The sequence below is a fragment of the Ranitomeya variabilis genome, chromosome 8, assembly GCF_051348905.1.
Source record: "Ranitomeya variabilis isolate aRanVar5 chromosome 8, aRanVar5.hap1, whole genome shotgun sequence".
NCBI classification, from domain to species: Eukaryota; Metazoa; Chordata; class Amphibia; order Anura; family Dendrobatidae; genus Ranitomeya; species Ranitomeya variabilis.
Window position 1 is genome coordinate 55,149,642 of NC_135239.1, and position 23,977 is coordinate 55,173,618.

The 23,977-nt window shown below is 41.1% G+C and overlaps 1 protein-coding gene across 3 annotated transcripts in view; it reads left to right on the forward strand.

Moving 5' to 3' along the window:
• DIPK1A (divergent protein kinase domain 1A) overlaps positions 1-23,977 on the forward strand; it is a 121,491-nt gene that overhangs the window by 77,626 nt on the left and 19,888 nt on the right. For all 3 annotated transcript variants that reach the window (XM_077277338.1, XM_077277337.1, XM_077277336.1), the window contains exons 2-4: positions 10,237-10,330; positions 15,331-15,465; positions 23,082-23,189. In XM_077277338.1, coding sequence (XP_077133453.1) covers positions 10,328-10,330; positions 15,331-15,465; positions 23,082-23,189 — 246 coding nt within the window. In that variant the 5' untranslated portion in view covers positions 10,237-10,327. The remainder of the gene's footprint in view (positions 1-10,236; positions 10,331-15,330; positions 15,466-23,081; positions 23,190-23,977) is intronic.

Here is a 23,977-nt window from a genome sequence, read left to right on the forward strand (position 1 = left end):
ACATCTAGAGGAAGTGAGATTTTGTGACATAATGTCACGCAATCCCCAGGAGAGACAGTGCCGAAATCGTTGGAATGGCACCAGCGCCAGAGGTGAGTATAAATATTATTTTACAAGGGGCAAACATTAGAATTGAGAAGGGATTGTCCGAATAGTGGACAACCCCTTTAAGACCCATGACAAACCTATGTCACTGTACGGGTATAAACTTCATGAAAGGAGTTGCTCTTTTTCATCAAACTTCTGCCCGTAGGCTTATTTAGGTGTAACGAAGCAAAACTAAAACAAACTGAATTTTACTTACCTTCTTCATTTATTAGTTTTTTTGGGGGGTTTTAAACGCTAACCATCTGACTCCAAAATGCCCTTCCTGGGCCAACACAGTTTTTTTACTGCTGTCCCTGTCTGTTTGGCTGCAGTGTTGTCCTGTCAACAGCACTGCAGCCAATCACTGAGCTCAACAATTGGTTGCAGCACTGTTGATGTGACGTCACTGCTGCAGCCAAACAGAGATTGAGGCTGCTGAGCTCAATAATTGGTGAGGATGGTAAGTAATTTTTTTTTTTTTTTACACCTTAAAAATAAACCTCCAGGCAGAAGTTTGCTTTAAGAAGAACCTTTTTATTGTTTTAGTGCTCTGTTGGCTTTTCTGAATTTCATGTGGTTTTAAAATAAAGCAAATGCCTGCCCACCTTTTTTTCTTTTGTAAAGCTGACCATTGTCCTGCTCAGCAGTGCCCACTTCTAGAACACGTATTGCTTTGATATGTAATGGACAAAGGTCCAACTAGAATATTTTTTTTTTTCTTTCCCAGCATGCCTCAGAGATTAGAGAATTGCAAATGGCTGAGGGGGAGTCAAATCATGGCTACTGTATTCAAGAGGTCCATGTCGCTTCTTACACATGTGATCAACTCCCTTACATATGTGCAGTCTGCTGTCTCTCCAGCTATGAACATTTCTATATTTTTTTTTCTTTTATTGATTTATGCACTTTAATATGTAAGTGGAAGAAATAAGCCGTTCCTAAGCAACTTACAAAGTAAAACATATGGGAAAACTTATCGTGCTGAAGAGTTAGGACTAAAAATAAAGAATCACCCGCTGACTCAATATAATACAGTTAGCCCCACACAGGCGCTTACTCTGGCGAAGCTTATTGTTCAAAATGACTAAGCTATAGCTAAAATATATATATATATATAGGCATCTTTCTATGTTTGAATCCTAATAAATGAAAATGTTAGATGTTGGTGACATGAAAATATAACCAAGAATGATAAATAAAAAGCAGGTAGTTATCCTCTAGAGATAGTGACTTGCCATAAGTGATTGCTAAATTGCTGCTTTTTTCGCTCCGGATGAGCCATAATATGTGACTACAGTGTAGTTACAGCATCTACAGGGAGTCTGGGATGGTCTGAGACACGCCCACAACCATGTGATTGGTTGAAGCTGCTGCTCTTTCTGGCAGTCCTGCTTCTTTATTGGCCACTGTGTGTAAGTAGACGTCTGTCACAGGCGTAGGTTATGTGCACGTCGTCCTTTTCGGGGAGAGTCCACCCTTAAAATTATTCCAGAAAATGAAGTATCTCTCCCAGAAAATTATTGCAATGTGCTCGCGTGGGTGTTGTGTGAAATTGTCCATTTGCTTTTTTGTTCTTCTTTTTGTTTTGTTTTTTGTGTTGTTCCAGTACACACAAAGGAAATAAATGTGTATAACAAAACATGTGTAATTGCAATAATTTTCTGGGAGAAATACTTATTTTTCTGGAACAATTTCAAGGGTGCCAACACTTTCGGCCATGTTGGTATATAAAATTAAATCATTTAGTTGTCAGCACGTGCCTAGTATCTGTAGATAAAGCAGAAATTAAATTTATCCCAACCATTAACGGCTAACTAACTCACTATGAGTTTGTCAGGTTTGGTTTATTTGCCTTATACCCCTGTTGATGTTGGTAATGGGTGTGTCAGGTTTTCATTCATTTTACTAGAATCCCGCAATAAATCAAAATGTTCTAGCCATCAAAAAGCACAGGAAACCTATCAGAAGAACTGGCAGAAGTGTGAACACAACCCAAGGATTTATTAAGGCAAGAGAAGTTTAATGTAAAGCCTGGATGTAAGGAAAAATTCCGTGTTCACCTGGGAAACAGGTGATATAAGCTGATCTGGCATGGTAATTGTTTATCGAGTGGTATTCTGTCTGTATTCCTTCTTGGCCCCTCGTTCCACACAATGTTCCTCGCTAGTAGAGAGTGCGAATGTTGAGCAGAGGGGCTGTGATTAGCATCTTGGCCAAGTTCCCAGCTGGTTGATTAGCAAGCTAGGATGCTTGATTAGCATGCCAGTGAACCATGCCATCCAGTCTTACGGGAACAGCGGAGGGGTGCACAAGGGGGTTAGGCCACTATTTATCACCACTGGTGGAGAAAAAAAACGTCGCTTAGGAGTAACTATGCTTTTTAAACAAGAATTAATAATAAAAAGTAATCATTAATCAGTATAACGATTAGAAAACATGATCCACTTTTTGCTTATGAATTATAAGGTATTTTTTTGTAACCTATTTAATGATATGACTTTAGTGGGCCATTAAGTGTGCTAATAAGGGGAATGTTCATTAGTGACAAATTATGGGAAAAATGCCGTAGGGCAACTCTAGTAATTAGGTATTGTCAGTCACTCGGTTTAATCAAGACATGAGCATTGTACCGCTAATGTCTTTATGCTCTAGTATCATGTTGCCCTTTTAAATTAAAGAGGCATTCCAGGGATACAAAAAAAAGGTGAAAATAATACAATGTAAATGTTCTTTTAGACTTTACCTTTTCCTGACAGCTATGTTCACTTTGAAGGAATTCTGACAAAAGATTAAAGCTGTCTGTACCAATATGCAGCATACCACCTGAATCAGACACCAGCTGTATTTACTGCAGCCAGGTAGATTTTACACATAAAACATACTTTTCTTGCTCAGTTTGGTCAGCCATCATGGTCACTTTCCAACTTCCGCACGTCAGACACGCCTGAGCCAACCCAGCTGCCTTTTATATGACCTGCACGACCTGGACTGGAGTGTATGGGAACGACCTTTCCCACTCAAGCTCTTTTGGTCGCTTCTAAAACCCGGACCCATAATCCGGTCAACTAAAAACCTCTAGCCTGTTGTTACTCGAGCACTCTATTCTGCCTAGACAATCCCTTTAAGTTGTTGCTCAAATGAAAATTTCTACAGTTTACTAATATACTTTTCCTTCGGTACTGTGCCTCAATTTTATGTATCAATTTCAGACACCATATTGTGTTCCCACCACCTCCCTCTCTGTGTGTGGTTGACAAGTTTTTAAAGGCACCTTGCTTCATCAGCCCCATAGATTTTGAAGGGAGTGGCAGCATGCACGCTCCACCATCACTGTTAGAATAGGATCCAATACACCCCTTATTGTGCTCTTTGGGGGGGTCCCAGCAATCAATAATAGTTCATTGTGGGTGGAGTTTAGGATTTCCAAATGTTTTCTCCTCATTCATCATTTGTGACGTTGGCAAATAATTTTTGCAACTTTCTGAAATGTATTCCCGTTTCTCCACTCTGGAGTGATTTTACAATAATTATGGTAGATGTACAAAAGTCTAAAAAGGGGTTGTCCACTACTTTTATTTTGATGAACCATCCTTGGGTAGGTTATCAATATCATATTGGTGGGGGCGCAACACCCAGCACCTCCACCAATAAGCCGTTCCCGGTGCTGGCGATCGATCAGATGCAGTTACAGATCTGCGCAGAATAGCTGAGACAACTATATAATGTCTGGGTACTGGACATCCACCCCTACTCGAATAACTGGGAGTGGATCTCTAGTATTCCAGTGCAGCCACTTTACAGTTGACAGAGCTGTGCAGTTAGGCACCACAACTGATCACATCCGGCTGATTAGTGGAGGTGCCTGGTGAAGCACCCCCACTGATGTGATGTTGATGACTTAGCCGGAGGTTAGGTGATTAATAGTGATGAGCGAATATACTCGTTATTCGAGATTTCTCGAGCACGCTCGGGGGTCCTCCGAGTATTTTTTTAGTGCTCGGAGATTTAGTTTTCCTCACCTCAGCTGAATGATTTACATCTGTTAGCCAGCATAAATACATGTGGGGATTCCCTAGCAAAACAGGCAACCCCCACATGTACTTATGCTGGCTAACAGATGTAAATCATTCAGCTGCGGCAATAACTAAATTTCCGAGCACTAAGAAGTACTCGGAGGACACCTGAGCGTGCTCGGGAAATCTCGAGTAACGAGTATATTCGCTCATGACTAGTGATTAATATAAAAGTAGTAGACAACCCCTTTAAGGGGACTCACCTAATTTAAATATTAATTTACAGCAGAGTAATATTATAATTCTGTTTTCATAGGCTCACCAACACATGTATTTCACATTAACGAATATTATTGCAGACCATTGGAGTCTTCTATCAAGGTTATAAACAGTAAATTTTACTTTCATTCTTTTTTCTTATTGGACTATGATCAATAAAATTAAAACCGCCGAATCGCTTAGCAGTCTCGCCATAAATAATCCTTGGAACACCAATTTAGAAGTGCTGGATATTTTACCAAAGAGAGTACCGGTAAATCCTAAAAAAAATTAAATAAAACATGACTGTTGTGACAATTTGAGATGAATTGTAGTAAGTGAGAAATAATCTTCTGTGATATGACGGTGGAGTTCTGGTCGCTCGGAAAAAATATCACCTTGTCGGATGCTTCACAGTGTAATTTCAGGCATTGAAGTTAATCATGGAATAACTAGAGGTGTCTAATAAAAAAAGACATCAATTACCTGGCTGTAATCCTACGGCAAGGATCCTGCCATTATTTCAAGGAGCTCTGGGGAGGGCCGACTTTGTGATCTGACAAAGAAGTTCAGCACATCTACTATTACAGCAAATGAGCTGGTGAGTGACGACGGCGAGGGGAACCTTACAATTTGGAGTCGTGCGAGGCCTATTTTTATCCCTTCTTCCTGGAGTATAACATTCACTTCTTTCTTTATTATAGTCTCCATACAATCGATCATAATGGCCGTGCGCTCAGGGGTTATTTTCTTGTGTGTTGGTTTGAAGTACCCAGGAAAACCCATTTATAAACCTCAGGTGGACGTTTGTCAAGCTCCTTTGTGGTCCACGTAGAAACCCGCGAGTCCTTCAAAGTGCACTGGTTGCTAACCACTATACAGGCCGCTTCTTTTTTTTGTGATCTCCGGCAGATGAAAGGAATCGTCCGCTATCTACTGCTTCATCGTAACCGTCCTCTGTTATCTTTTCCAGCTAAATGCTTCGCCATACTAAGTATCTATAGCCACATCTTGTTTTTCTTTTGTCTTTCTACACTGCAAATATTCAACTAGCTGTTTTGTGTTTTGTTTTGTTTTTTTAATGTCTCTATTTAGTTTAAAGGTCAACAAATGGCTGCAATTTTCCATGGCAGTGACTTATTAAAAATTTAAAAAAAAATGTCACCGCCAGACTCATTCAGACCATGATCACAAAGAGGCTTTTTTTTTTATTACATGGATCTTGGAGCTGGTTCTGCTCCAAACGTCACATCAAAACCGTTTTAATACACTCTTTAAATTAGCATCCTATAGATTGCAGCTAGTTGTTGTTTTGTTTCTGATTTATGGCAATAAAAGGATTGCAATAAAAAATAAAGGATTTTTGGACAGTTTCTGGATAAAAAAAAAAAGTGTATACTTAATTCCAAATGTAATAAAAATGACAATCCCGGTAGCGAAAAAAAAGTGTAATTTTTCCTATGTGTTTCAGACTAAAGCTAAGTCCTTGTTCATAAATGTGTTATTTTCTTACCTGATTGAGACTAAATCAAAGTCCTTATTCATGGATAAGGACTTGGATTTAGTCTGAGATGCGTAGGAAGAATTACCGTACCTCTTTTTTAGAGGTACAGGGATTGTTATTTTTAGTACATTTGTAATAAAGTGTATCATTTTCTTTACCTGAAAACAGAATGGAAAATCCTTCATCTTTCATTATGGTTTCACCACGTAGTACAAGAAGGACATGTTTTACCTTAAAAGGATTGTCCAGGCAGAAATGTGCTGAAGACTTAGGGTATGTGCACACGTTGCGGATTCTCTGCGGATCCACAGCGTTTTTTGCAGTGCAGAAACGCTGCAGATCCGCCATTGATTTACAGTACAATGTAAATCAATGAGAAAAAAAAAATGCTGTGCACACTTTGCGGAAAATCTGCTGCGGAAACGCTGTGGTTTAAAAGAAGTAGCATGTCACTTCTTTTTTGTGAATCTGCAGCGTTTTTGTACCCATTCCATTATAGAAAGCCGCAGGGGTAAAAAACGCAGCAAATCCGCAAGAAAAACGCAGCAAAAACGCTGCGCAACCGCAGGTGCGTTTTCTGCCAGGAGAGACAGAATCCGCACCAGAAATTCCTAAGCCTAATCCACAACGTGTGCACATAGCCTTATTCACGAGATAGGATATTACTATGACATTGATGGGTAGGGATCTCGGGTGTCAGACCCGTCAGCTGACGACGGCTCCGGTGGTCACCGAATGTAAACACGTTTAACAGAGCGCAGCTGAATTCAATGTGCACTGGCCGCTGTTCACATCTGCCAGGTACCTTTCCAAAAACATAGGGGCTGCGCTGCAGAATCCTGCAGTGACCGCTACCCATTGAATGGAGCTGCGTCGAGTTAAATTTTAATAAATAGTACTTTGGAATGTTGCTAGTTTTTACTTTATAATTCTAATGGAATAACCCTTTAAAAGCTGTTCCATAGGCAAAAAAAATGTTTGAATGTTCACATGGATTTCTGACATATTTCTCTTGGAAACCCTTGTTGGATCTTTCTTTCTAAAACAAAATGCGTGACCAATATTCAGAGTCTTTTCTAACAGATTTTTTATTTTATTTCGGCTACATTTACGGTACATTGTGCGACCTATGGTGGTAATATTTACCGATCGGCAATTGTTTACCTATTTTGGCAGTCGTTTAATAGACCGCACCTCAGAGGCAAACTGAACCATCGGTGGGCTTTGGCTGCCGTTGTTCTCAGCAGCACAATTCCTTCTTACATGGATCAAAAAGAGACAAAAATTACTGCCTAGAGTTGTGGCGAAGCTTCAAAAACAGTGAATATATCAAAAAAAGAAAAGGACATAGAAGCAGATGGCCATAAAATTACAGAATTTTATTAGATTATTTTAAAAAAAAATTTTGACATAATACAAGCAGTAAGCAATAAAAAGTGGGGATGAAACTATACAAAAAACGCAAACCAAGAAAAACGAGTGGCCTTCATTACTTTAAGAAATGAAGGTTAGTCAGTCCGAAAAATTGGGAAAACTTTGAAAGTGTCCCCAAGTGCAGTTGCAAAAACCATCAAGAGCTACAAAGAAACTGGTTCACATGAGGACCGCCCCAGGAAAGGAAGACCAAGAGTCACCTCTGCTTCTGAGGATAAGTTTATCCGAGTCACCAGCCTCAGAAATCGCAGGTTAACAGCAGCTCAGATTAGAGACCAGGTCAATGTCACACAGAGTTCTAAGAGGATAATAATAAATAGCCGCTGCAGTGAAAAACACTCTAAGTCCCACCAAATGTATGCTCTTATATAAGCTTCATACAAGTAAAATGAAAGGAAGGCTAGGTAAGGAGTGAAAGCAGTTCTGCCTACCTCCCAAGTTGAATCATTTCAAGCTGAAGACGTGCTGCTGCAGTTCACGGAGGTACTCCTGATGAGACGAAGAAGTCCAAAATGGTGGCTGCTCCGGCCGGTAGCAACCACCTGCAACAACTAACCTCCGGGTAGGGTCAGGATCCTGTGGTCGGACGCCGCGTGAGGAAAAGCGGTGAGTCCGTACTGTGAATAGGACCTGCGATACGTCACAGGTCACGTGACCGCCCGAGAGTGAGATGAGTACGGAGTGCAGTGAGGATCAATCAACCAACGCGTTTCGGAGACGCCTGTCTCCTTCCTCAGGGATGATCAAGTGTATACTATTTCTATATCTCTGGGAACTCCTTCAAGATTGTTGGAAAACCATTCCCGGTGACTACCTCTTGATGCTCATCAAGAGAATGTCAAGAGTGTGCAAAGCAGTCATCAAAGCGAAAGGTGGCTACTTTGAAGAACCTAGAATATAAGACATATTTTCAGTTGTTTCACACTTTTTTTGTTAAGTATATAATTCCACATTTGTTAATTCGTAGTTTTGATGCCTTCAGTGTGAATTTACAATTTTCATAGTCATGAAAATACAGAAAAATCTTTAAATGAGAGGGTGTGTCCAAACTTTTGGTCTGTACTGTGTGTGTGTGTGTGTGTGTGTGTGTGTATATATATATATATATATATATATATATATATATATATATATATATATATATATATATATATATATATATATATATTAGGGTTGCAACCAAGCTTGGAGTGGCCCACAGGAAAACAGGAGATTCCTCCGGTGGGCCACCACTCTCTCATATTAGCAGTGTTCGGCACAATATAATTGAATCACTATGTACAGACACAGGCAGCGTCTTATTCATTTCCCAATCTGCCCAGTTCATTGTTATATAAAATTGTGATTGAGGATAATGTCACATTTGTAGCTCAAAAGTGGGGCCCTGAAGTTAACTATTGGTGGGCCCTTGGCACCCCAGTCTGACACTGGTTGCAACTCGCGACCTACCTTGATGCAGCCCTGTTGGATTTTTTTTTATTACAATTTGTCCTCAAAAGCGTCAACGTAAATTGCCATCAAGTTTGGCAAATGTCTTTGGCTGCGCAACGTGTCTGAGGATTGCTGTCCGTTGACTATAGGTTTTGTGTTGACCTTGCCTAAAGGACGATTGATTGATTTGGGGTAATCGTATAGTAGGTTGAATCAGTTAGTCAATGGTATTCTTACAGGTACATAGCGCAGATTATAGCTGTCCTCACGTCCATGGACCACAGGCAGGTTTTAGAGCTGATAATACATGGCTGTGCTTGTTTTTCATTATATTCCATAGGTGTTTTGTGTTGCATTGCTGATATCCACAAAAATGACAAAAATCAACACTATTTACCTGTAAATTAACGTTTGAAGAGGTTTTAAGATATTTAAATGCACTTTGACGGGACAAAAACAGAAAACACTCTCCTTTTTAGGTTTTCAATGGTTTATAATTAATAGGCTTCATTAAGATTCGGTCAGAATGTGTAAGACGGGATGAAGAACCTCTACACACTGTCCTAAATCTTCTATAGAGCATGCAAAAATCTGTTTCATTTATATTGGAGGGTCTCAAGTCATCAAAGGTATTACAATGGTCACTAGAGAGATATATTATTATATATGTATCTATGTATCAGTGTCTGTATTATATATAATTTTTCCCGGATATTATTTGCAAAATTATCGTAACTCATGATTCAAATTTGTTGACATTTTCCATATTGATTTCGGTTAAGAGAACATGAAGATCATTACGGTATATTATATTGAATCTCCCCTCCCACTTTTTTTTCTTCGTTCCTTTCTTTTCTTCTCTCTTGGGGATGGACTTTGATTAGATATCTAAAATCATTTAGGGGTGGACATATCATCGGTGTAACTTGTGCAGCCCCACAGGGGCCCAAGACTTAAGAGGGCCATTTCTACCTCCAAAGCAGGTCACCTTTGCAGTCTATTAGCAGAGAGGTCTCTTGGGGAAGGAGCGCGGCCCTTACAAGTGTTTTGCTATAGAGCTTGTAAGCGCTGCTCTGAAGCTGGACAGTTCCCTGGGTCCGGCCAGCTGCAGTCCTCCTGGGCTCCTCTGCTTGCAGCATCGATGGCGCACGTTTTGGGCCAGTGCAGTAACCATGCCACAGTTCTGAACTGTCAATCATCAGGGGGGGGACTGGTGCATTTTTGAGGACTGAACATGTATGATCCCTTTAATTTTAATAAAGAAGTACTTTAAAAAAACCAGATACCGGTCAAAGTAGGACATGTTTCCGTTCCGAATTTTGTGGACAATCTGTCCACATACACAGGACTAGGGATAAGGCACGTTGAGTGTAATGGGTCAAATCCCAAAATGCTTATTTGTGGAAAATGCTATAAAAATATCTTTAAAAAAAATGACATTAATGGTGCCTGCTTCAAACCTTAAACTATTACATGTACTTACATAATTTTTTATATATATATCTGCAGGACCGATGCATCCATGCAATCAGACTTTGTAGGACCGCCATTGCATCAACCTCATTAATCTGAAGCTGGAACCGGAAGATCACCATCTTTAATGGTAAGGGGGAAGGGGGCATTTACTGGCAGACAATGCTTTTTACTAGATATACTGATAAAGTAAGTGATCCCATCCTTCAGTAATCTACATCTGTGGAGACGGAAGAACATATTTTCCAATACTGCAGTGATACGTGACGCCAAGCGCCTTGTACAGGAAACTTCACGTTACGAGGCAGCTCCCATATTTTATTTTATTTTTCATATTTTTTTTTTTCTTTTCATCCTGAAATGATTCCATCTGGAGAAGTGGCTGACGAAGTGCTCCTTCACACTGCGAATTACCTTTTATTCACAAAGCTCTTCATAACATTTCCCCAAATCCAGGCTGAATGAGGACGCTCTATCGCAGATCAATGAGCATTATCTAGATTCATTGCTTGTAATATCCATTTATTATTACAGCCAGACACCTGAAGAGGAGTTAGCCTTGAGCAGATGCATCACTTTTTTGCAATAAAGCAACAGATAGCCATGCTTTTATGATTTGCCGCTGTCCTGCCATTAAGAGGACAAATCTATTGAATTATATTTCGGGAGATAATGGTTGATGCTCGACATTATGCAAAAATCCAATCCGTGTTGTATCTTTTGAAGGGTGTTTAAACAGGCAGATAAATCCAGATGGGCCATATATCAGTTGGCATGAAATCCGTATATTTTTGATGCAGTGCGGCACTTTTACCTAGTGCAGTCATAGGAGTGTTACCCATATGCTTAACGTACTTCATTTGCCCAATGATATGTGCTGTATTCACATCTTATGCTGGAAAATGGCAGCAACCATCTAATTGTCCTTGGCAATGCTCCATCCGCATGTATGCACAGCGGCCATTAGTCACTCAGTGGGGCAGGGAGCGATTCCTGCATGAATATCTTAGACACCTAGCTATAAGCGTATGTTCACCTGTGTCATATTCTGGAACATAAAATACAATGCAAGTTACAGTAGAGGCCATGTGGATGAGATTTTAAACAGAATCTGTCAGCAGGATGTGACCCGCGCCAAACTCTTTATATGCTCATGTAGCTCTTTCAAAAAAGTCCAGCAATGGATTTACATGGCCTGTCCGTTTTTCAGTTCCTGAGAAATCAGCATTTGAACTGATATGCAAATAAGGCTGAAGAGCTATGGTAGATCTGAAGCCTTTGTCACACCAGCTCTAATCTCTGACCATTGCTGCTTGACCTACTTGCCTGAAGTCACACAGCATAGAGGCGGTGAGTCAAGCAGGAGGAGGTGGCGTTGGGCAGAGAATAGAGCTGGAGTGACAGAGGTTTCAGATGTACAAATAGATCTTTCGCCTCATTTGCTTATCAATTCAAACTCATAGTGAATGGACTGGCCATGTAAAGGTTTTGCTGGACTTGCCTTTCAAAGAGCTGCATGCACATAGAAATATTTTCTACATTATATCTGTGAGGATGAGTCCAGAAGGGTAATTATTCCTTCCAGCCATCTTGTAAGCACAAATCTTGATCGACATGTTACAAGAAAAATATCACTTTTGGCTCTTTGCAACTCTTGCACATGCATGCAAGGTTCTGCCTCCATGAGCATGCGCAGGTCGCTCAAGAAGCTGGCGAGCGTACTCTCTGCTTTATTGCACATTCCCAAGGAGGCAGAACGTCGGGGGCATGTTCGAGATTTGCAAAGAGTTGACAGTGACGTTGCTCTTGCAGATCATGTCAGTCATGTTTTGGGAGGTGTGGTTAGACGATGGGATGAAGGATTAGTCCAGAGTAACCAAGTGCCTGTCGCAATAATCCTCACAGATTTACGTAGCATAAACAATACGTCCTATGAAAACACCTAAGAATTAAAGTATACTTCAGCCATAACTACATATACAGCTTTGCTTTTTAGCTTTGGGATTCGTAAGTATTTCCTTACGGTTGCGTCATCGGCAGTTCATCAAGCAGCTAAGCCTACTCCCTTTTCACTGGCCTCTCCCTTAAGGTTGCCTCTTGTAAAGGAGGGTCACTGACGAGATGTCTACACTTCCAAATCTGTGACTGCTTTTGCTTCTGTCTGCTGAGACGTTCCAGAACCTGAGTCATAATAGATCTGCTCTGCGTTTGATGACCAGATACAGCGGTTATACAGGAAATCGTTCTCCGGCAAAATAACCTGCCCATAGTCTAATCGAAGTAACAATCCTCTACAGGGGAACGTCCTAGAAATGTCTGATATTTTCTCAGAGATCCCAATAGAATTTTTACTTTTTATATTTTTCCATGACTTTATTATGTTTTTTTTGCTAGATAGGATAGAATAGCCTTTGCATCCTGCACTGGTAGTCACAAGAAGTTAACTCGTAGAAAGGTGGCTGCTGAAGAATCCTATTGACTTCTCAATGAATTTTATATAAAGGTTGAATCATAGTCCCCACGATAGATCATTCAGGGTCACCCTGGTACATGGCGTTAATCTAAAAAAACAAAAAACAAAAATGGAAATGTTTTATGGAAAGGTCCATGCTTTGAACAGTGCTGGCAAAGTTGAAATGTTATTGGCGCTTAAATAGGTTATATAGTCGGCAATTTTTGCTCTTATTTTATTCCTTTTGTTCACCTAAGGATTCAATTTTATCTTTTTTTTTTTTTTTCTGCGAAACTGTTCCAGAGATAAATAGGAACCTATTTATTTAGGGCTCTTTGTTACGGTCTTAGCAAAAAAATTAAAAGCATGCCAAATATTTTTTCCATTTATAAAGGACATCCCCTTGACACATGGCATATGAATCACAAGTAGTATATGTTACTCACCCAAAATAAATAGAAAACACAGAGCAAAACCCTCCAAACCTATATAGACCACACACCAAACGTCTTAAATAAGATATGCACCCAGTCCAGCCTTTTATATAAACCATATGACAGACCAAGGATGCCATCTTGATTTTTTGTTCTGGACAACTTGCCCAAAAATCGGTGTCCGACTATATTTTTATGGAAATATTGGCCAACTGTAATGATTCATTAGGAATTTATTATATGGTTGTCAACAGTCCAGAAAACTGATAGAAAAACTCTAGTAGTATTCAATGTGAACTGTAAAATGGTGAAAATTACGGTCACAATAATATCTACAAGCTCCTCCAGCTTAAAAAGATAAAGTAAAATCATGGAAACATCACATTTTTTTGAAAACGGGATAAGAAAGCGCCCTGATTTTACAGACTGTCCAGAAATTTCAGCATGATTTGCTAGACCTCTGCTGTATGTACACTCACCATTGTTTATAAATCCTAGACCAGACCCCCTTTATTCTTCTCATAGCCCTTAACAAAGACCCTTATATGGCCAGTATGATGCCTCAGTGGTTAGCACTATTGCTTTGCAACTCTGGGGTCCTGGGTTCAAATCCCCCCAAGGACAACATCTGAAAGGAATTTGTATGTTCTCCCCATGTTTGTGTGGGTTTCCTCCGGGTTCTCCAGTTTCCTCCCACACTACAAAGACATACTGATGGCGGACAGTGATGATGATGTCTGTAAAGCGCTGTGGAATTAATGGTGCTATGTAAGTGAGTAAAATAATAATGTTTCAGACCCCAAAACTTCCTCATTACAAAAGTTTGAATGTTTAGGGAACCACTTCTACATGTTTTTGCACTTTTCTCTGCTGCTTGTCCAAAGATATTGCCCTGATTGCGCTCTGGAGGGTGGAAAGCGCAGGAATATGAAGAAGCAAGTTTATGGGGTGTCTTGTGATTTGCCAACTATTTTAAGTCTGTAAAATCGTCCTTTTTTGACTTGAGTAATCCAGAGCATTCAGGAAGAGTTAATTAGTGTATTAGACTTGCGACCATAGTTCTAGACCAGGGGTGGGGAACCTCCAGCCCATGGACAGCTTACTGCCCTCGATGACCTTTTATCTGGTCCCTGGGCAGGTTCCTGGGGAACAAAGTACTTGGTCCAGCAGTATTTTGCCAGCCCCTTAATTTCTTCTTACTCTGGGAGCACGCGTACACAGAGAGGCTCGTGCAATGATGGATAACGTTCTGACACCAGTGCGCGCCTCAGCTCCTACTTTGTGGGCGAAGTTAGTGTGCAATTTGTATGGCCCCTGAAAGATGGTATAAATATTCAAATGGCTATTGGCAGAAAAAAAGATTTCCCACCCTGACCTAGACCCACCACCAAACTTTTGAAAAAGGGAAAGTTGTTTTGGTGCCTCCATAATAATGGAAAGATCAGAGGACCTCTCTGATGAATAACACATTCTTACCCATCCGACAACCATTTGTTTAGTTTAGTTATCAACCCGGGGACAGATTATATTTTCTGCTTTCCCCTCCGAACACACAGAATAACAGGCTGGGAAGACACGTTTTGGGAAACTTTAATTTGTAAAAATTGCCTTTGCTGTTTGAAAATTTACCTTTCTTTCAAATAAAAAAAATTTTGATTTTTTTTTCAACACCGTAACTGTTTAGTTTACACCAATCCCACCATGCTTTATTGTTGATGTACTTAGCATTTGCTCTAAATCCATTAACACTATAGACTTGGGTCACGATAGAATGGATCGCGCACCACTAAATCACATATTAAATTCCAAGCAGCTGCACTCTCGTGCAGATATGAATAATATAGTCCTATAGTCAAATTTATCTCAAAGTCCATGATACAGGATCCTACGTCATCGTTTCCTGCTCTTGTATAATTTAATAAAAATGGAGATATACAGCCCATGATGGCTATTACCCTTTAGAATATGTAGATGTTTTTATAGCTGGAAAGAAAGAAATTTTTACAGAACATCCCAAGTGTTTTCTAGCAGAAAGCGCGTTTACTTTTGTTCTTTTCTTCTAAGCGTTCCACTTAAGAAATTGCTTTTCTTCAGGGCTTGAAACCGCTAACCATTTCAAATTGGATTAAAACTTTTCTTTCTTAGGTGTTGAGAAATGTTTTAGAGAATAGTAGGATGGAGTATTAATTGCATGAGCAGATGAATGGCCGATCACAGTAACACGGCTGGGTTTTGTATCCACAGGCTCGCTTGTCATATATGCGGATTAAATACCTCTTCTTCTCATGGCTGGCGGTGTTCATCGGCAGCTGGGTGATATATGTTCGATACAACTCGTACACGGAGCTCTGCAGGGGACATGAGTGTAAAACTACCATTGTAAGTGCTGTCTTCATATGACCTTCGTGATGTGACTTTTATGCTATCATAATATAACTGTCAGGTTATCTGTGGGAGTCCTATGTATCTCGCTTATCCACCAACAGACTGCACGCTACTACTAAACAAAAGGACCCCCGTACACCGTAGACTAAAGTCATCTGAAACTCTTTTCAAAATCGACTTATTCAGATAACAGTCTAATATGTATGGGGTTCTGACAGATGGTTTCGGAGGAGATAATGACCCAGCATATCCGATTTTCATGTGCCAGTCCTTTGGTCCCATAAGATCTAAGACCTCGCCAGAGATATCTGGCAGCAGCTTTAGTGGTCAATGGGGACTCTTCCTTCATAGCCCGCCAGAGAGGGAGTTTTGTGTCTATTGTCTCACCCAAACGCAGTACAACACTTTATTTTGTTCCAATAATTATATTTTATTCTATCTACATATAAAAATATGTATCATTTTGCACTAAATTAAGTCAAGAAAATTGTGCTCGATCTGACTCTTTAAATATAACGTCATGTGGATATGGGTGAAAAGTTACATTTTTACTGCAAATCACAGTTATCAAATCTTTCATTGTTTGTCTGATTTTTACCGGTAAAACCTGTTACTACAGTCTTAAAAAGAAAAAGAAAACTCCAAGATTGTGCAAGTTGGTGGTAAAACTATTTGTCTTATGGCCACCTACCTTGTGAAACGTAATGGACAGAAACGTCTGTTTTGTTGTTGTTGTGTTTTTTTTTTCTCTTCCTTCTATATTTTGAAAAAGTGAAGCTGATTACTTATTTTGTGACACCGCATGGAAGCTTCGTTTGCTCTGTGACCAAACACATGGAGGTTGGCAAAGTAATAGAGCGCAACAATGAAATATTAAAGGGGGAGCAGAATCGCACCTGTGTTGTCAAAATCCCACAGGTTACACAGCCAGACTCGTATATATCTTATTTATTTTTTTTATTATAATGTTGTCTTGCAGTTTTGTTTTGGGTAACTGAAGCTCGATAGCTATTAAAAGTTATATTACATTTTTTTATTTTTTTATTTTTTTTCGTCCACATGTTTAGCAGCTCCGTACACACATCTTAATATATGTATGCTTTTTTTCCTGCCGGTGCTTTTTTCCTATCTCTGCTGAGAATTCATTATTTTAAAGAAAAAAACAAAGTATTATTATTATTATAATAGAAATAGTCGGTATGAAAATTAGGATGTTGGCAACTAGTGGTCTTAATGTCTAAACCTGGCCATAAACTTTAGATGGCAGCCGACTAAACTACTTCATAGAAATGCTCGTTTCACTATAATCATTCAGGGTAATCAGGCTGACGATCACCCGGTCAATGAGCAAAATACTCGTTCATGGGGTCACATGATCTCTTGTTCTGTAAAACACAAAAAAAATCCTCATTCTTACCAGTGCATCATCTTGTCTAAACAGGACTTGTGCGGCCAAGAACAATGGCAGCTTATCTGCACCGGACGATTTATTACAGATTGGTCGGCGCGGAATATTAAGCGCTTTCTGCCTGAGTCGTTAAGTGCTGCAAATGGGAACTCCCCCCAAATAAGATCTGTCTAGTTTACATTTCATGATGAGGAGGAACATGAAGTGAAGGTCTCCATACATATTCGTAAAGTCTGCCATACCTTCTGTTGTTGGCTTGACTGGCCAACCTTTTATATTGTTATGGGGGCCTTCCGAGCCTCTCACAACAGATGATGTTGGGGAAGATTTGACATGTTGAATTTTGAAGGACAATACCTCTTGTTCTTCAGGGAGCTAAGCAGATGTCAGAGGAGTCTGGCAGTGACTCTCTAATACAACCTTTCTGACCTTGAGAGCCGCATTCAACTATGAAAGAGGGTGACGAGCCACATTCAGCTATGAGAGAGGGTCACGAGCTACATCCAGCTCCTGCCTCACTCACAGCAGTGACTCACAGAGCCCCCATTACCGGTATAATAACAGTCAAAGCTTTTCCACTGAAATCACACTAAGGCAGTATGCCTAGCCCCATGGTTTCCTATCTAACCCCCATACAGCTCTGCTCGTCTGTGCCGGGCTACACACAAGTCTCCATCTAGAGAGCTGCTCTTAATATCTGTCTGCTACCCCTGGTGCTAATGCGCCAAGATGGCAGACAGCTGCAAGCCACACATCACGGGCCCGTGAGCCACATGTGGCTCATAAGCTACAGGTTGGGGATCTCTGCTGGAATAGATAACACAGCAGTGCTCGGCTGGGCCTTTCTTTGTATAAGACATTGGAGAGAGAGAGCGAGCTGCCTGCCTTGGCCTAAGTAGAAAAAGGGTATGTGCAGACGTCAGGATTTCTTGCAGAAATTTTCCTGACAAAAACCGGACATTTCTGCCAGAAATCCGCATGCATTTTTTTTGCGTTTTTTTGATGCGTTTTTGACGCATTTTTTTGTGCGTTTTTTGTGCGTTTTTTCCCAAATGCATAGAATTGCGGGGAAAACACGGAAAATCCGCAAAATTAATGAACATGCTGCTTTTTTTTACCGCAATGCATTTTTTTCACGGAAAAAAACGCGCCATGTGCACAAAACATGCAGAATGCATTCTAAATGATAGGATACATAATGTATGCTTTTTTAATGAGTTTTTATAGCGTTTTTATCGTGAAAAAATGCGGAAAAAACACAAAAAAAACTGAACATGTGCACATACCCAAAGAGTGCAAGCTGCAGGGCCGAGCTTTCCTGTGTATGGGGAGTGGAAAGGGAGAGCTTCCAGCCAAACCTTCCTGTACATGACGATTGGAGAGAGAGAGCTGCCAGTCGAACCTTCCTGTACTTAAGGGAGTGGAGAGAGAGCTGCCGGCCAAACCTTTCTGTACATGAGGGAATGGAGACAGAGAGCTGCCAGCCGAACCTTCCTGTACTTAAGGGAGTGGAGAGAGAGCTGCCGGCCAAACCTTTCTGTACATGAGGGAATGGAGAGAGAGAGCTGCTGGGCTAAGCGTTCCTGTGTATGGGGAAGTGAAGAGAGAGCAGCCGGCCAAGCGTTCCTTTGTATGGTGGAGTGGAGAGGGAGAGCTGCTGGTTGATCCGCCTTGTACATAACGGATTGCAGAGAGAGTGAGCTGCCGGCCGAGCAAACCTGTGTATAGGGGAAGTGGAGAGAGAGGTGGCTCCAGGATTTCGATTCCCCCAAGGAAAAAGAGTCTCAGTGGGCCCCTTTAACACATACCACAACTCATGATGCACAGACACGGCAGAGAGATATAGGTATAGTACAATGCCAAAGATTTCACTTACTTCTTACATTACATGACTGATATCAATAGCTCAAAAATCGGACAGTATAGTCCTCCATACAGTATTATGGGCACCACATAGTGCTCCATACAGAAAAATTAGTCCATATATTGCTCCATACAGAATAATGAGCCCCCATATATTGCTCCATACAGAATAATGAGCCCCACATATTAGTCCACACAGAATAATGAGCCCCATATATTGCTTCATGCAGAATAATAAGCCCCATATATTGCTTCAGGCAGAATAATGAGCCCCATATATTGCTCCATACATTATATAATATGCCCCATATATTGCTCCATGCAGAATAGGCCCCATATAATGCTCCATACAGAATAACAAGCCCCATATATTGCTCCATACAGTATATAATAGGCCCATCATATTGCTCCTTACAGAATAAGCCCCATATAATGCTCCATATATAATGGGACCCATATGATGCTCCATATATGATGCTCCAGTATGTGATGGTCCCATATATTATGCTCCAGTGTATGATGGGCCCCATATATTGCTTCAAACATTTAAACAAGAATTAAATACTCTCCTCGCTGGCCGCTGCTCTGGACTTCTCAGGGTCACTGTCTTCTGGCTCTCTGCACTGTTCAGGCAGAGGGCGCACAGACGTGACGTCATCGCGATCTCTGACTTCAGTTGGAAGACGGCACAGCGGTGGAGCAGGAAGAGGTAAGTGTCGTAAGTTCTGGGGCCATGAGCAAGCGGTGGGGGGCACACTCGCGGGCATCGGCACTTGCACATGCACTGCGCTCCCATAGTGCGCCAGTGTCCCCGACAGCAAGTGAGCCCCCCGCCTGCTCAGGGCCCCGACACTTGCCAGTCAAGTGTTCCTGTGTATGGTGGAGTGTAGGGGAAGAGCTGTCGGTTGGGCCTTCTTGTACATAATTGAATGCAGAGAGAGCTGCCGGCTGAGCATACCTGCTTATGGGGAAGTGGAGAGAGAGCGCAATCGGCCAATCGATTGTTCATCCGATCAGTATCTATTGTGTAATGCCAGCTTTTGTAGATTAGTTAACTGCTGGGGGTTAACTGAAGTCCCTCATACACATTAGACTAATATTGGCTGAACCTGCCAATATCAACAGGTTCAGCCGATGTCCTGATGTGCATGGGGCACTGGCCGACTGATGGTTGGAAGAGATGGTGGTTGCATAAGTATTATTGACTGCCAATCACATTGTTCTCCCTGAGCTAAGCCTCTGGCCAACGTGTCGGCAGGTGGCTTTCTCGTAGAGCACACAGAAGCACTCGATTGAGTTAGCGCACTCCTGTGTAAGGGAGAATTGGTTGAGATGGCTCTTGGCTGAGCTATCGGCCACCAGTCATCTGTGTTTGGAGAGCCTGAGACTAGCCTGATCATGTATCCTTGCACCACAAGTCACTTGGCATTGGCCTGACGATTTGGAATAGAGCCTTCCACCCTAGTGAAGGAATATTTAGGGAATATGGCTCTGATGACCTGTCAGGAATAAAACACAAGTGCATCAAACTTATTTTTTGTGCACGCTTCCTAATGAATTTGGTGCATTGTTCTCCGGCAGAATCCGCATGAACAAAATGAATGAACTGCCGGTAGAGCAGGGAACGGACATGGGCTAATCGTGTGCGTCACTCTCATTTATCAGTCACTACCTACATAGGCGAGAATAGGCAGGTCACATTATTTTTCCTGCCTACGTTCCTTGGGCAGTCGCTTTTGGGTGCTGCAGTCTGAGCCCGGCACATATCCCGGTATATATTATTTTATAATGTGCTCACATTTGCTAGAAGACAAACGTGCTTTTCCTTTTAAACATGTGCTGTCTGCATGCCGGAGACTAAAATAACAATGTTGTAATCTGCTACAAATTTCTGTCTGATTCAGTCCCTAAGGCTTTAGTATGAGCTTGGTGCTCTCTTCTAACAGCCTTTAATTAGCCCAATTATTCTTAAGGCTCATAATGAGAAACATGTTTAGTAGAATCATAGTGACGGGAGGGAATACAGTCGCTATCATAAGGAAACATGTTGGCAATTTTCTGCATGTGGCTGCTGCCTGAATTCCTGTGGGCATTCCTGTGTGGTTTAATCTGGCATACATGAGAATGGTGCTCCAGATTATCACATTATTTTTGCCTACTGGATATAAAATGACAGAAGCAAAAATAACACCACTCAACGCGACAACTGCAAATCATCATTTTTTATTTATTTATTTATTTTGGGTTGCATGTGATTTTCCAGCGCATAAGGAAGTTACAATGGCGGTCCGAAAATGTCTGAAGACTGATTCATAGTTCTGACTTATGCTTTATGTCACTAATCCAATCACAGTCTGGTTGCACATAAAACTGTGGTTATTTGCTGGCTTTGTAAGGAATATGATGTTAATTATTACAAAGTTGTATAACTTTTCAAAAACACTGATATATACCGGTATATCTCGGGCTGTAATGTACTGTAACTGGAGCTGAATTCACTATTCAAACGACTTCACGGCTGAAATTCCCCAACTTTCCTTCCTGGCTCATTGTCTGCTCACATGATTTGCATTTGAAGACCACTAATGAAATAATTAATGTAACAGTGGAAACATTTGGAAGAGTTTAGCTGAGCGAAAATATTATTGTCTGTTTCCAATGATGGCCAGTGAAACAGTTTACGCAGATCAGGATAGAAGTGAAGCTCCTGGATCAAAATCTGTCACCGAACCGCCATCTTTATAGCCCAGGGGTCCTACCTTATAGCAGAGCAATATTGGCCTACCGTAGGCTTCTTGGTTTTAAAGCAGAGGTGTCAAACTGCATTCCTCGAGGGCCGCCAACAGGTCATGTTTTCAGGATTTCCTTGTATTGCACAGGTGATAATTTAATCACCTGCACAGAATGATTCCAGCACCTTGTGGAATGCTAAGGAAATCCTGAAAACATGACCTGTTGGCGGCCTTCGAGGAATGCAGTTTGACACCTCTGTTTTAAAGTGTAATTTTCAACCTCATATACCTAATATGCCTACACCTTCAAGAAAATGTATACTGTTCCTGCACAGAACGTCCATTTCACATGTAATATTTTTGCTGCAGTTTTTACATCCAATTTTTTTTTTAGCCATGAACAAGGGCAGCATTTTATAGTAGCAGCAAAATGAAAGGGATCTGTAAAATGTAATGTTTGTTTTTTGCCTTTTTTTTTTCCCTTGCATTTTGTTGACCTTTTTTCCCAAGGAAGAAAAACACAAACACGGGGAGAACATATAAACTTCTCGGATAAGTTATTATCTGAATCCGAGCATGCTCATGTCGTGTGCTAACAGAGTGTCTTCGGTGTGCTCGAAAAATCAGTTCAAGTCCCCGGGGCTGCATGTCTAACAGGCAATCCCTGCATGTGTTGCTGCTGTCAAACAGCCGCGAGACATGCAGCGGCGGGGACTCCAACATAGTTTTCGAGCAAGCCAAAGACACTTGGTTAGCACACGAGCATGCACGGATAACACCTTATCCCAGCATATTCAATCATCACTGGCTTGCTCGAATAATGTGCTCGAGTTCTTGGGTCTGCATGTTTTGCTGCTGTTAGAACAGACAATCCCCGCATGTGTTGAGGCTGTCTTAGGCTTCTTTCACACTTGCGTCGTGTGACGTACGTCACAATCCGTCGTTTTGGGCAAAAAACGGATCCTGCAAATGTGCTCGCAGGATGCGTTTTTTCCCATAGACTTGTATTAGCGACGGATCGCCACACGTCGCGTCCGTCATGCAACGGATCCGTCGTGTTTTGGCGGACCATCGTCACAAAAAAAGTTCAATGTAACGTTTTTTTGTCCGTCACGTCCGCCATTTTCTACCGCGCATTCGCAGCCGAAACTCTACCCCCACCTCCCTGCACTTCAGAATGGGCATCGGATGCGTCAAAAAACTGCATTCGCTGCCCATGTCGTGCACAAATTTCACAACGTGCGTCGGTACGTCGGCCCGACGCATAGCGACAGACCCGTACCGACGCAAGTGTGAAAGTAGCCTAACAGCCACAAGACATGCAGCCGCAGGGAATAGAACATATTCGAGCATGCCCAAGATACTCGGATAACACACTATCCGGGCACTTTAGCTCGTCACTAATAATTACTCATCCTTTTAAGGTCAGATCCATCTTCTGCAATAAGAATACCTCCCAGTATATTGATTGCGGATTATACAGGAGCCCGATCACTGATTATCTGATTGTGGCATACAGAATAATTGGGATAATGGTGATTGAAATGATGGGCGAGAGATAATACTGTATAACACCTAATTATTTTCGCCTTGACCTTTTCTTCCAGTGTGACAAATACCGGAAGGGGATTATCGACGGATCAGCCTGTGAAGGTCTCTGCTCTAAGGAAACTATTTATTTTGGAAAATGTTTGTCAACGAAGCCAAACAACCAGGTAATATTTTCCATTGCGTTAATCGGGGGGAACATATGAAGAATTTGGAATACCAGGATGAACTTTTCTCAAAAATCCAGCTGTTGTTGAACAGTCTCCCAAGATGCTCAGAACAGGCAACATCTGGATTGGTCGTCCCTTAGGGTTAGTCGTCGGAGAAGGTTGTGTGTATTTTTCGCCTAACATTTTGCTCATTACAAAAACGACATCTCTCTGGAGAATACGCCTCGTCCTGTTTTTATTTTTAGATTGTTGAAGTGTAAGTAAATTACCCTCAACATATGTCTGTTACATTAAACTCGAAAATGTAATGTGTAGAATAAATCTGTTCCACTTTCGTCTAGAACACAGCACAAAAATTAATTTAAAAAATGACCCTGCGACAAATTCTATGCTGCATCTAGTATCAGATCTGTATCATCCTGACCTAAGGCACCGCCACCGATCAACTGATTGAAGGGACTTCCGAGCACCAGAACTGGCACAGCGCAAACAGTGTGTAGAGGCCAGGAATGATACTGCAGCTGTCGCCCATTCAAGAGAATATTAAAAACCTATGGTCCTTCCAAGAATCTACATTAACCACTTCACTACCTGGCGATTTTCTGTTTGTTTCTTTTGTTTGTTTGTTTTTCAATTTAAATTTTTTCTTCCCCTTCTTCAAAGAGCCATAACGTTTTTTTTTCTGGCAATATAGGCGTATGAGGGATTGTTTTTTTCAGGACAAGTACTTTTGAATGACACCATACATTTTACCATATAGTGTACTGTAAAACGGGGGAAAAAAT